The sequence below is a fragment of the Ursus americanus genome, chromosome 16 (genome assembly GCF_024610735.1).
Source record: "Ursus americanus isolate L20-20 chromosome 16, mUrsAme1.1.p, whole genome shotgun sequence".
Classification (NCBI taxonomy): domain Eukaryota; kingdom Metazoa; phylum Chordata; class Mammalia; order Carnivora; family Ursidae; genus Ursus; species Ursus americanus.
The window spans coordinates 62,447,783-62,462,304 of NC_142142.1; the positions used below are offsets into that span (position 1 = coordinate 62,447,783).

A 14,522-nucleotide genomic window follows, 5' to 3' on the forward strand; every position below is an offset into this window, starting at 1 on the left:
TACTCTTGAAATTGGGGTTTTATTTTTCCCATCTTTAAAAACGGAAATAACACCCACCTCATGTGTTGTAAATATTCCGAGATTTCATGTACAGCACATGCATGCCTGATCTCCAGAATGAGCTCAGTTCTTATAAATGTTTCCCTTTCTGTCCTTCATTAGATCATTTAAACAGTCGGAATAAATGGCAAAAACTGACAAGGCGGGAAACAACAAATGTTGGAGAGGACGTGGAGAAAGGGGATCCCTCTCATACTGTTGGTGGGAATGCAAGTTGGTGCAGCCACTCTGGAAAACAGTGTGGAGGTCCCTTAAAAAGTTAAAAATTGAGCTACCCTATGATCCAGCCATTGCACTACTGGGTATTTACCCCAAAGATACAGATGTAGTGAAGAGAAGGGCCATATGCACCCCAATGTTCGTAGCAGCATTGTCCACAATAGCCAAATTGTGGAAGGAGCCGAGATGCCCTTCAACAGACGACTGGATTAGGAAGATGTGGTCCATATATACAATGGAATATTACTCAGCCATCAAAAAGAATGATTTCTCAACATTTGCTGCAACATGGACAGGACTGGAGGAGATAATGCTAAGTGAAATAAGTCAAGCAGAGAAAGACAATTATCATATGGTTTCACTCATTTATGGAACATAAGAAGTAGGAAGATTGGTAGGAGAAGAAAAGGAAAAAGAAATGGGGGAGGGGTAAACAGAAGGGGTAATGAACCACGAGAGACTATCGACTCTGGGAAACAAACTGAGGGCTTCAGAGGGGAGGGAGGTGGGGGAATGGGATAGGCTGGTGATGGGTCTTAAGGAGGGCATGTATTGCATGGAGCACTGGGTGTTATACACAAGTAATGAATCATGGAACACTACATCAAAAACTAGGGATGTACTATATTGGTGACTAACGTAACATAATAAAAAATTATTAAAAAAAAAACACCAGTCGGAATAGATGAAGTGATGTACTGAAAGCTCATATTTTACATCTAGGAAAATTAGAAGAGCTATTTAGATGAACCCAAAAAGGGTGTCATGAGACACACGTCCAGATCCAGAAACGCCACTCTGAGTCCTCAAAGAACAGTCAAGGTCAAAGAGGGAAGAGATTAGTCAGACTAGAAGCCAAACAAACGTTCAGATGGGTCTTGGCCCCTTTAAAGGAGTCTCATTTGTACACTGGCACAATAGAGCATGAAAGGAGGGAGAGATGAAGAGAAGAGGGAGGGAAGAGTGCTGGAGGGAGTATCTGCAGAGCTAAGAACACTTGAAGTCAAGTACATGGGCCTAAAGATAAGCCTCCACCAGCAGAAGGTCAACTTCTTTCGTATTCGCACAAAGATGATGACGGCAGGTTCAGACAATTTGTAGGTGGGAGACAAGGGTCAGACTTCTCGAAGGGTCACATTTCATAGCTTGAATTTTCTCTGTGAAGTAAAACGTAAGGTGTTCAGCTAAGGGAAAGGGGAGGCGGTGACAGAACGGTTTTCAGGAAAGCAGTGCACGGCTGAAAGGGCCATGGCGGCACACAGGGGCAGGGCCAGCCCCTTCCCGCACTGGACCCTGTCTGGTGTCACAGCAGAGCTCAGCAGCTTGTGTGTGGACAGAGACTGACCCAAGTGCAACACTTTCTAGGAAGGATGAGGCATCAGGGAACATGAGATAGGATAAAGCAGACTCTGGGAAGGGGACGGTTCAAGTTATGTGCCATGGAGTCCAGGGTATGCCGGGCAGGTTGAGGAAAGAGACAGATGACAGATGGGAGAAGTCTAAGCAGGAAAAGTCTAAAGAGTCTAGTTCAAAGGTATCCAGGGGCTCAAAGGTGGAGCAGTCATGCTGATGATAGGGCTGAAGCTGTGGACAGGTGCGAGCTTCATCTAGGAGGACTCATGCTCGCAGAAGTCGTGGTCAAGAAGGCCGCTGGTGAAGCAGGTGCAGCAGCGGAGCGGGGAGGGAGCGAGATGCCGAGAAACCACACAGGGGAAGGGGTACACTGTGTGCACCAACGAACCAGTACCATTTGCTATTTCTTTAAGAAAATCACTCTAGATCATTCCTCATTCCATTCAGTTTTCCTGCAAGGTACGTGACTGGTCTGAAAAAACTTGATTTGAAAAAAGAAAAAAGAGAAAGCAGCAGCTCCCTACGGAGAGAGGGGGACATGCTCTAAAGTGAATTAGTCACAGTTATGAATCAGTGTCAGTTACCAACCATATGCCCACATATATTAAAAGTGTAGATTCTTCTCTAAATTCTCAAAAGTTATGAAGAGCCACAGTGAGCAAAAACAAACAAACATTTTAAAAGAATGCTTTATGAACACCGATGACAGCATGAGAAATGAACATGCGATGCGTTAGGTACCACACATTCTCACTGGTCGCCGGCAACACAGCCATCGCGAACAACGTCTGTACCATGGGGTCATACACTCCATCGCTAACTGGTTTACTCTCACCTGTATTGCGAGGGCACGAGCTACAAGACCTCTCAGGTACTGTAAGGGATCTTCTGGGCCTTCCCACTTGTTCTGCCATGCGAGAGGACACTGCAATTTACAAAGGGTCCAGATTAAGTTTACATATATACTATTACACATAAAAGACCTTTAACATTAGGGTGATGGGGAAAATATTTTGGCATAATCCACATTATGTGCATCATGAATTTATTTCCTTAAGATATACCTGTTTTTCTTTGATCTTATCACAATAAAAATGAATGACAGAGATAGAATGAATTAATCTGTTTTTCTAAAAGGAGATTTGTTATAATTTGGCTATTGTTGATAATGCTGCTATAACCATCGGGGTGCAGGTGCCCCTTCAAATCAGTATTTCTGTATCCTTTGGGTAAATACCTAGAAGTACACTTGCTGGATGGTAAGGTAGTTCTAAATGTCCATCGACATATGAATGGATAAAGAAGATGGGTGTGTACACACACACACACACACACACACACACACACACACACACAGTGAATACGACTCAGCCATTAAAAAGAATGAAATCTTGCCATTTGCAACGGCACAGATGGAACTAGAACGTATAATGCTAAGTGAAATAAATCAGAGAAAGACAAATACCATCTGACTTCACTCATCTGTGGAATTCAAGAAACAAACAGATGAACATAGGGGAAGGGGAAAAAAAGAGGGAAGCAAACCGTAAGAGATGCTTAACTATAGAGAACTAACCGAGGGTTGATGGAGGAGGTGAAGGAAGGGGTGGGCTAGATGGGTGATGGGAAAGGCACTGGTTGTGATGAGCCCTGGGTGTTGTGTGTAAGTGATGGATCATTAAATTCTACACCTGAAACCAATTTTTACCATGTTAACTAACTAGAATTTTAAAAGAAACTTAAAATAAAATAAATAAAATAAGATTTGTCGGAGTAAAATTCTTGAAACAATAAAGAAACATAAGCTGGTATATACAAAGTAGCAAACCGTGTTTTCTTAAAACAGTATTTAGTACAGAAAGAAATCAAATTAAAATTGACAAGTTCATTTTGTAAGTAGTAAAGATTAAAGAAAAAAAAAGGCTTTGTTCCTCCAGAATTTCTTCAAACTCAAAATAGAGAAGTATAATGGAAATTTCATCACCAATTTCATCACATTGAACTATCTGAGAAAAAGAGAAGAAATTTAAAAAGTACTCAAATAAGTAAATAAAACCATTCTTAAAAAATATATCTTTTAAATACCTGACCTTCTATTAACTGGTATTCTCTATTAATACATACTTCTTTACTTCACAATATTCTTTACGTTCACATTCATCATCATATTACACCTTTTCTGTGAGGGTCTGCTGGATTTCCCAAGCATTATATAAATATTCAAACTTCTAAAGTACAGGAGTAAGGAGAAAACATCAATTTCATAACCCAAAACACTGTCAGACTATGTAGTAGGGAAACGACACTGTGGAATATGTCAACAATACATAGAAAACAAAAATTATAAGATAATGGGAACTCAGAGTGTAAAAGAACCTTAGAAAGTATCTGGTTTAATCACTTAAGATGTGTACAGTAAGCCTTCCTCGGAATACAGCAGAAAAGTGCCCCAACGGTGCTCTGAACTAAGACAGGTGCGGGGATTTTAAAACATGACCCCAAAGTGTCCAGTGCTTCTCCCACCAAGACCTGAAGTGCGCACTCCTCTCCTTCAACATGGGTCCCATGAACACAGCAGCAGTGATGCTGGACCAGTTTCCAGGACCAGGCTGTAGGAAATCGGTTGCTTCTATTTCCTATCCTTTGAGACTTGTGATCTTGGAATCCATCCACCATAATGTGAAGCCCAGTTTCTGCAGAGGCCCCTGTGGAGATGGACGGAAGCTTCCAGTTCTCCGCCAGCGCTGACCTGCCAGCCATGTGAATGAGCAGTGTGGAGGAGACGAGCTATCTTCACCATGTCTTATTTTTAACTGTAAGACTGCAACTTGTAATCCCCCCCTCCTCTGGCAACCATCTGTTTATTCTCTGTATTTATGGGTCTGTCTTCCGATTCCACATAGAGGTCAAATCATACAGGTGTCCTTCTCTGACTTACTTCACGTCGTATAACAGCCTCTAGGTTCACGCATAGTGTCCCACATAGATTCGTTCTTTTCCAAGACGAGTAATCGTCTAGTGCGTGTGCACGTGCGTGCGTGTGCTGTCTTCCTCTTCCATTCATCTATCGATGGGCATGTAGGTTCCTTCCATATCTTGGTTATCGTAAATAATGATGCATTGAATAGAAGCGTGCATGTGTATTTTGGACTGGTCTTTTTCATTTTTGGGTCAGACCGGATGTTTTCCAGAGCTGTGGTAGCACCGAACTGCAGGGCACTTTCCCACTGTTGTCCCCTGGGGTTTCACTGGTGGGCGGTGCCTGCAGTTAGACCAGATGCCTGCCCCCAGCCCACCACTGGGGCTGCAGTCCAGCTGGTGTGTGCGGTTATCTTCCCTTCTCCCCTGGGCAGGAGTCCCTTGGCAGCGCTGCGGGCCCACGGGCCCATGATGATGCTTTGGATGGCTCATGCTGAGGGCAGGTTGGCTGCAGCATAGACATGGGAGAGCGTGTGGGAGGTACATGTTACCAGCAGGCTAGGTGGAGAGTGTTCTCACTCATTCCCACTGGGTCGGCGTGTGTAGGCTGCTATATGGACGAGAGAAATGGTGCCCACCAGCTCTTCTGTTCTTGAAAAAGTCTCCTGAATATTCCCGCCCCTCCTGTGGATGCTCTGGGATTAGCATCGTATACAGTAAGTAACTGCTGAACTACCAACAGGAGGGGCTTGAACATTAAGTGAATGACTGTTTTACACTGACACTGATGTCGGTAACTCTCAGTTATCTGTCGCCACACAGTGAACTGCCTTATGGCTTCATGGCATAAAACAACAGACTTCATTGTGCCGCTGTTTCTGTAGGTCAGGAGTCGTGGTGTGACTTAGCACGTGCCCTGTCTCAGGCCTCCCACACCCTGCAGTCAGGTGTCATCTGGGGCCATCATCATCACAGCCTCTAAGGGCACAAACAGCCTGGCAGCTGGCAGGCCTCTGTCCCCGCCAACTGTTGACTGATGGTATCCGTTCCTCCCTCCATGGACATCTCTATCCGGAAGCTCACAACATGGCACCTTTCTCTGAGTAAGCACGGGAGACAGCGAGGGAGGGAGCTAGCAGAAGCCACAGCGTGTTGGAAACTCGGTTCAAAGTGGCACCCACGTAGACCCTTCTCAATTTCCCCACAAAGAATGGTTTTTAAATTTATTTTAATTTCTTTTAGTGATGTTTTGCAGTTTTCAACATACAAGTCTTGCTCTTTTTCTTACATTTATTCCCACATATTTACTCTTTTCAATATTATTTTAAGTGGAGTTGCTTTCTTCATTTCATTCTGGATATTCTAAATGCTCTGAACTAGCATTCACTGCTACTGCATAGAAATGCAAGTGATTTCTAGATATTGATATTCTTACTGTAATTTTATATTCATTTTCCTAATGATTGATGATACTAAGCATTTTTCAATTTTCAATGTTTTTAAGTTTATTTATGTAAGTAATCTCTACACCCAACATGGGGCTTGAACTCAGGACCCCGAGATAAGAGTCTCATGCTCTACTGACTAACCCAGCCAGACACCCCGATACTAAGCGTTTTTTTCATGTGCTTCTTTGTCATCTGTGTATCTTATTTTTTAATTATGTGTAATTAACACAGTTTTATGTTAGATTCAGGTGTACAACATGATTCAACAATTCTATACATGACTCGGTACTCATCGAGATAATTGTACTCGGAATCCCCTGTATCCATTTCACTCATCCCACCATCCCCTCCTCTTTAGCAACCACCATTTTATTCTCTGTATTTAGAGACTTTTTGTCTCCTTTTCCTTTTGGTTTGTTTTGCTTCTTGAACTTCACACATGGGTGAAATCATACGGTCTCTCTCTTTCTCTGACTTATTTCACTTAGCATTGTACCCTTCAGGTGCTTCCATGTTGTTACAAATGGCACAATCTCACCACACACACCCCATATCTCCTTTATCCATTCATCTGTGGACGAAGTGCTATCTTACACCACACACAAAAATAAACTGAAAACTGATTAAATACCTAAATGTGAGACCTGAAACCATAACAATCCTAGAAGAAAACATGCAGTGCTTTCTTTGACACTGGTTATAGAAAACTTTTTTCTAGATATGACCTCCTCAGGCAAGGGAAATCAAAGCAAAATTAAACTATTGGAACTACACCAAAATAAAAAGCTTTCGCACAGAGAAGGAAATAATCAACAAAACAAAAAGACAACCCACTATATGGGAGAAGACATTTGTAAATGATCTGATAAGGGGTTAAAGTCCAAAATATTTAAGAACTTATATAACTTTAAACCAAAAACAACAAACAATCCAATTTAAAAATGGGCAGAGGACCTGGATAGACATTTTTCCAAGGAAGATGTATAGTCAGCCAACAGACACAGGAAAAGATGCTCAACATCAGTCATCATTGGGGAAATCAAATCAAAACCACATGAAATACGTCCTCACACCTGTCAGAATGGCTACAATCAAAAACACAAGGAATGACAAGTGTCAGTGAGGATGTGGAGAAAAAAGAACCCTCGTGCACTGTTGGTGGGAATACAAACTAGCACAGCCACTCTGGAGAACAGCATGTAGGCTCTTCAAAAAATGAAAAATAGAATTAACATATGATCCAATAATTCCACTACTGGGTATTTACCAATGATGATGAAAACACAAATTTGAAAAGATATGTGTACCCCTATTTTACTGCAGCATTATTTACAGTAGCCAAGAAAGGCAAGCAGCCCAAGGGTCCATCCATAGATAAATGGATAAAGAAAATGTGGTATATGTATACCTTCTGGATAAAGTGTGTATTCAGGTTTTTTTTTTTTTTTTTTGGAATGCTTATCTTCTCATTAGTGAGTTGTACTTAAAAAAAATTCCTAGATACAAGTTCCTTTGTTGGGTCTCTGTCTCACTAATCCTTCCCCTGTCTGTGGCTAATTTTTTATATTCAAAACAGTATAATCAATTTGGGGATAATTTTTATATATGTTTGGAAATACAGGAGTAGGATTTTAATTTTTTTTTTTTTTGGCTTTGGCTTTTCAATTGTTCTAGTACTATTAAAGAGATTTTCCTTCCTCTCTTTAATTGCTGTAGTATATTTGGTGAAAATCAATTGATCATACATCAGTGGGTCTTTGCCTAGACTCTTTGTTCCATTCCATTGAGCTATGTATCTATTTTTATCCCAATACCACAGTGCTTTGATTACTTTCTTCAGAACAGTTCTAGAAATTCTTTTGAGCAAGATCTTCCATTTTATTCTTTTCCAAAACTTTTTAGGGTACACTAGGTCTTTTTATTTTTACAAAAAAAATATATTAGAAGCAAATTGTCAATCACTGAAAAAAGATTCTGTAGAGGTTTTGACTGGTGTTGTTTTGAACCTCTCGACTGATTTGGAAAGAATTAACATCTTAACAACACTGAGTCTCCTGATACAGGAACACAGTACATCTTTCTGTTTATTTCGCTCTTCTGTAACTTCCCTCATCAAAGCTTTGTGGTTTTCAATGTATACAAACGTCCTACACATCTTTTTTGTCATCATCCTGATAGGTCACCTTTGTATAACTGCAAATAGTACTTTTTAATTTCAATTTTCCATAGTTGGTTTCAGAATATATATAATTTTTATGTATCCACCTTATATTCCACAACCTTGCTAAACTTAAATGTTCTTACTAGCTCTAGGTTTTTTTTTTTTGTTTGTTTGTTTTTTGTAGATTCCTTAAGACATTGAAAATAGATGATCATATCCTCTGCAAATAAAGACAGGTTTCCTTCTTCCTTCCCAGTCTGTATGCCTTATTTCTTTTTCTAAACTTGTCGTGCTAGCTAGTGCAATGCTGAATAGAAGTAGTGAGAGTGAACCTCAGTCCCTTATTCCTGATCTTAGGGGGAAAGCATTCAGTCCTTTACTATTATGTTAGCTAAGCTTTTTCACAGATGCCCTCCATCTGGTTGAGAAGGTCCATTACTCTAATCCTGACTTGCTGAAAGCTTTTATCATGACTGGATGTTGACTTTTGTCTAATGCCTTTCCTGTGTCTACTGAGATAATCATGTAACTTTTATTAGTCTATTAAAATGATAAATAACTTTGGGGTTTTTTAAATTCAACCTAACATATTCCTAGAATAAACCCCACTTTGTCAAAATGCATTATCCACTTTTATGTTTTGTTGAACTTAATTTGCTAATATCTTGTTGAGAAGTTTTGGGTCTATGTTGAAGAAGGAAGTTTATCTACAGATTTCCTTTATTGTGATGTCTCTGTTAGCTTTTGCTATCAGGCAATGCCGGTCTCAGGAAGTTCAGGGAAGTATTCCTGCCTCTTCTTTTTTTTTGGAAGAGTTTACATAGAGTGGGTATTATTTCTTTCTTAAATATTTATTAGATTTCAGCAGTCAATTCTAGGAGCTCTCTTTGTGGGAAGGTTAGTAACAAATTCAAATACTTTAATAGAGAGTATAGGCTATAGGCTATTTCTTCTTGAATGAACTTTGGCAGTTTGTATCTTTCAAGGAATTCATACATTTCATCTAAGTTGTTGAATTTATGAGCATAAAGCTATTAAAAATATTCTATTATGCTTTTAATGTCTGTAGAAACTGTAGTGATGTCTCTTATCTTATTCCTGACACTGGTAACTTCTGACTTCTCTATTTCCTCATCTTTCTTTTGGACTATTTAAGTAAAGGTTATATTTCTATCTTATGTCCTATATTGGCTCATTATGCATACCTCTGTAGTATTTTAATTTTATTTTTATTGGTTGCTTTAGGATTTATAGTATACATCTTTAACTTATTACAGTCTGCTTTCAAAAAATAAATATTAAGTGATATTTTAAAAAACCCCAATAGTATTAATAAAACTTCACATACAGCACTAAAGTCTTATGATACTGTACTTCCATTTCTAATTGCTAAATGAATAAAAAAGGACAAGGGAAAGAATAAACTCCGGAGTTACAATCTCTGCTAAATATATATATATATATATATATATATATATATATATATATATATATATATATATATATATTCTTTTATTATGCACATTAATAGTATTAAATTAGGGATACTGAAAGAGAATTCCAAGATACTAGAAATTCTGTATTTATGCAGGCCCCTTTGTACTGACATAAATCAGCAGGAGCTGATTTCCATTTGTAAGTGTACCTAATAAAATTCTGATTTAAGTGAAGCTAGAGATGAGGAGGTGGGGGAGTTCTGTCCCAGTATTTGATAAGCCTCTGGAGATAAGTATGTGGAGTTCAGTGTTCACAAAGCTGCTTAGTGCCTCTTGTAACAAAGACTACCATGCAACTGCATGATATATTTAGCAAACTACTCAGTGACAGAGGAAGTGGGAAGAACACTGATGTAGGACTGCAGTATTGGCTCTGGTACTTTATGGGATAGCATCTCCTTTCAGCTTCAGTTTTCTGATCTAAGTGAAGGAGCATGAGAACAGAGCACAAAAGTTCTCTGAACTGGCAAAGTGTTACATAAAACATAAGGTATTACTTTATTCTAATGAAAAAATGCAAATCACTCACCATTAATAATTATCATTAGGTAAAACAGTCGACGACTTTTTAAAGCACTATTTGCATGAAGCTAGCTAAATTTTAAAAGAGGAAGCCTTTAAGATAAGATGGGGATTTCCCCAAACATTTCATAAGAATGTGCATCTTTTTTTCCCCCAAGATTTAAAGACCAATGATGGAGGTGGTCACAGATACTGACGAGTGCAGTAGGGAGAGCTGAAATGTGATGTGGCAGGTGATTCTGCCAGTTTTTATGTTTTTATGGGAATTCTGACTACACAATGGCGTTTCTAAATCATTGGCCTGCATCAGAACCATCTCAAGGGACTGATAAAATGCAGACTGCAGGATAACACAGAGTTTAATTCACACAGTCAGGGGTGGGACTCAAGAATTCACACTACCAAGTTCTCAGGTGATGTGGATGCTCCTGGTCTGGAGACCACACTTTGAGAACCACCGCTATAAAGAAGACCAGGGCAGAGAAAGGAGTGAATGCAAAAAACCGTCTAGCAGAGGAGATCCTAACTCTTAGGCATCCTGAAGCTATACAGTAAAGCTCTATAGGTAGGTATGTACATATCTGAACAGACAGCGTTGTTCAGCAAGAAAGATGAAATGATTTTGTATTGTACCTTTATAATTTTTATCTTTTAAATTATAATTTAAAGCCTTCATCCTAATATGTAAAAGAGTAACAATATTTAACAGTATTGTTCTCTTGAACAAATTATAAATATTTTGATTTTTTTACAAAAAAAGTTTTAGTAGATTACCAGAAACTGTCAAAGAAATACAAAAGTCATAATTCTCTCTAAGAAAATTCTTAACTCCAATTATGTCAGACACAGTAAAGAAAATGTCAAGTATTGAACTATTTCCTAAATTACATTAAATCATATCACTTAATACAGAACTTGTCACATTCAAATGTAATAAAACATTAAATTTTTATCTTGAAATAAATGGGATAGTACTGGATTCACAATTTTTGGTAAAACTCATTGGAAAGTAAATGTCAGAAACTATTTTATGGATCTTGTCTGGGTGAAGGTCAGCCTAGTCTCAGCTGAGTCTCATCAGATACCAGGAAACATCTCTAGAGACACTCTCTGTGGTATAATGTAAATGTGCTTTCATCCTTGGAAAGAATTTTAACCAATATGTTTTCATGCAAATTATAAAAATATTTCAAAAATAGTGATATCTTAGAGGCCATATTTCTCAATTCAAAGTGTAATATATAGGGCGCCTGGGTGGCTCAGTCAGTCAAGCACCTGCCTTCAGCTCAGGTCATGACCCAGGGGTCCTGGGATGGCGCCCTGCTCAGCGGGGGCCTGCTCCTCCTTCTCCCTCTGCCTGCAGTTCCCCCTACTTGCATTCTCTCTCTGACAAATAAATAAATTTTCTAAAAAGTATAATACATAAAACTTAACACATTAGTAATGAGATTGCCTACATCCTCAACACACTGTAATTAAGAAGTCCTCAGGTCCCAGTGCCAAACACAGAAACACTGAGGAGAACTCACTGAGTCAGGGGAAGAGTAGGAGGTGCTACCAAGAATTAAAAATCTATGACCTCTTTATAAAATGCCACTCTTTGGTCTTACTCATGGAAAATGTTTCATATAAAAAAGCCCATTTAACTCTTTATCTTTCACTGTGGTCTCATAAGCCACATTACCATACCATCATAAAAATGATTTATTTTTTCCAAGTGTTAATGCCAAAGATAGGCCCAAACGGTTTATAGCAGAAGCATAACAAGAAGCCAGGTTTGTTGACGACCTTTCCTATTCTTAATATCACATACAGACCTCTTGAGCTAGCCTATTCCATGCCCTAACCAGCTCCTACCGAGATGAGTACACAGTAACCTACATGATATCCCTACTTCTATAAACTAGTTCTGCACAATGCTGCCGGTCAACTGCTCCAAAAGCCACTTTTTACGTAATAAAGTTCTCCTCAAGTAACAATAACAAAAGCAACTATCATTTAGAGAATGCTTACTTTGTATTAAGCACTTTACCTATGATTTACTTTAATTTTCATACCAATCCCATAGGTAGGTACCTTTATTATCCTCATTTCACAAATGAGAAAAGTAAAGTTTAAAGAGGTTTATCTGACCTGCCCAAGTCACACAGCTACTAAGTGGCAGACAGACCTATTCCACAGGCCACTTTCTTGTCCTTTTGCGACATTATTTCTACATGAAAATATTCTTACTGCCTATGGCATTTAATCCCAATACCTTTTCTTTGGCTTTACAAACCTCAAAATCTGATCTAAAGCTGAATTTTCTCGCTTCATTGTGTACAAGTCCCACTGAACTTGCTGTCCTCCACACGCGGCACGCTCTTATCACTCTGACATCAGTGTTCTTCTCCTGCTAGACCTAATCCAGCTGTCAGTCCATGTAGTACTGTACATTTTGCCCTTAGACAGCATGAAGTTGGATTTTAAAGAAATACACTCTCATGAAAATTTATCTTTTGGTAAATTTAAATCATTTCTATTTATAATGGCAAAGACACCTGCCCAGGCTCCTGACTCCACAGCTCGTCCTGTGGGCTCCGGTGGAGTGACTGAGCACGTCCTGCCTCAGGCTCTCCCAGCAGAGTAAGGGAAGAGGAGCATCACCGTGTACGCGGTGACCACACAAGCTGACTCGTGTGAAGTTCTTCAGAGCTCTTACCATCCTTCCTCAGTGTTTCCTTGAAATGCCAAGGAACTTTCAAGATAGATAATATATCTACTTTAAATTAAAAAGAAGTTAGATACACCTTATAGTACAATATACTACTACAATATTTTGATCATCAATTCAAATAGTCATCTATATACAAGGAAAAACCGCTTAAATGCAGCACACAATGCAAAGCGGAGATTCTTTTTCAAGGTAAAGGGAAAAGAAACATAAGGTTGCCAGAGTGTGCCTTTCTGTGCAGAAAAGGGATGGATATTGCAGTAGACTTGAAGTTTGTGTCCTCCCCCAACTCCGTATGTTGAGACTCTAATTCCCTATGTGATAATACTTGGAGATGAGGCTTTGGGGAGGTAATAGGTCATAAGGGTGGAGCCCTCATGATGGGACTCATGTCCTCCAATGAAGGGACAGGAGAGAGGTTGATTCTGCTCTCTTTCCTCTGTGCTATGTGAAGACAGAGCAAACCAGGAAGTGGGCTTCATCAGACAACAGATTTACCAGCAATCTGATCTCGAGAACTAGGAGAAATAAACGTTTATTGTTTAAGCCTTCCCAATGTGTGGGAATTTGTTACAGCAGCCTGAACTAAGACAGAAATATTTTTATGTCAGATATAGGAAGTTCCAAAAAGACGATCTTTTATGTTCAGAGAAGACTTCAAGTTGACCATCGGAGTTTTCTATATTGGGGGTAAACAGTGTTGGGGGCAGGGGGAAAACAAAACTCTTTTCTTTCTAAATTCCTATAGAACCCTAGTGAAATCTTTTCCAGATGCCAAGTTCTGTAAGAGAATGGTCAAGGAACTAGGTATCAAATACAAGCCAATCAGTTTGGATTAAAGCTAATCCCAGGATTTTTGCCTGAGTTACCAAGAAAAAGGTGTTCTTTCTGTTGGACTTGGAGCTCAGAGGATAGTAAGACTCAGAATGCTAGGATACCACCATGTATAGAGGACCTGCCCAAAAGTGAAATCAACATGGAGGCTGCATGTATATACATATCTATACACACACACACACACACACACACACACACACACACACACGACAAGACAGGTAGATAAATAACGCAAGCTAAGGTCCTAACGACAATCTGAAGCTCTTGCATCAAGCTGACTTAATGCTGGATACCCCTGGATCCTTCCATTTTATCAGCCAATTAATTCCTAACTAGCTTAAGGTAGTTTACCTTGGGTTTTCTGTTACTGTTAACTGTAAAACTTGACAAATGTATACATAATAAAAGAGTCACTTATAATAATGAAATAAAAACACATATATTTAATTTGAGCTTACCTTTTGGTTTAATAAAGCACTTGCCAATTTCTGTACTTCTGAACTCAGTAAGGTAGTTCCTCTGATGACTTTGCTGAGAGCAGCGAGAGACTGATGAATACTTTGGACTAAGCGAATAGCATTAAATTGTTCCAGAATGATGAATGACAATATTGGAGATCCTTGTCGATCATTGGGAGGAGACACCTTCTGGTGAATCAGGTTTGAGTTCTAGAAAAATAATATGTCAGGTCATACATACTGAAGAGCAGCACAAATCACTGACATTAAACGCTTCAAAAGTTATTAAAATTCCCTGTTGTCCCACTCCGTTTTGAAATACTATTGTTTTATGGT

At 39.1% G+C, this 14,522-nt stretch overlaps 1 protein-coding gene across 7 annotated transcripts in view; it reads right to left on the minus strand.

Moving 5' to 3' along the window:
• Nucleotides 1–14,522, minus strand: part of DYNC2H1 (dynein cytoplasmic 2 heavy chain 1) — a 288,892-nt gene that overhangs the window by 39,316 nt on the left and 235,054 nt on the right. For 6 of the 7 annotated variants that reach the window (XM_045797656.2, XM_045797654.2, XM_087868490.1 and 3 more), the window contains 2 exons: nt 14,187–14,396; nt 2,468–2,557 (listed from right to left, as the gene is read on the minus strand). In XM_045797656.2, the coding sequence (XP_045653612.2) occupies nt 2,468–2,557; nt 14,187–14,396 (300 nt within the window). Of the gene's footprint in view, nt 1–2,467; nt 2,558–14,186; nt 14,397–14,522 lie in introns of those variants that run through there. The other variant, XM_045797658.2, reaches the window with a different exon arrangement.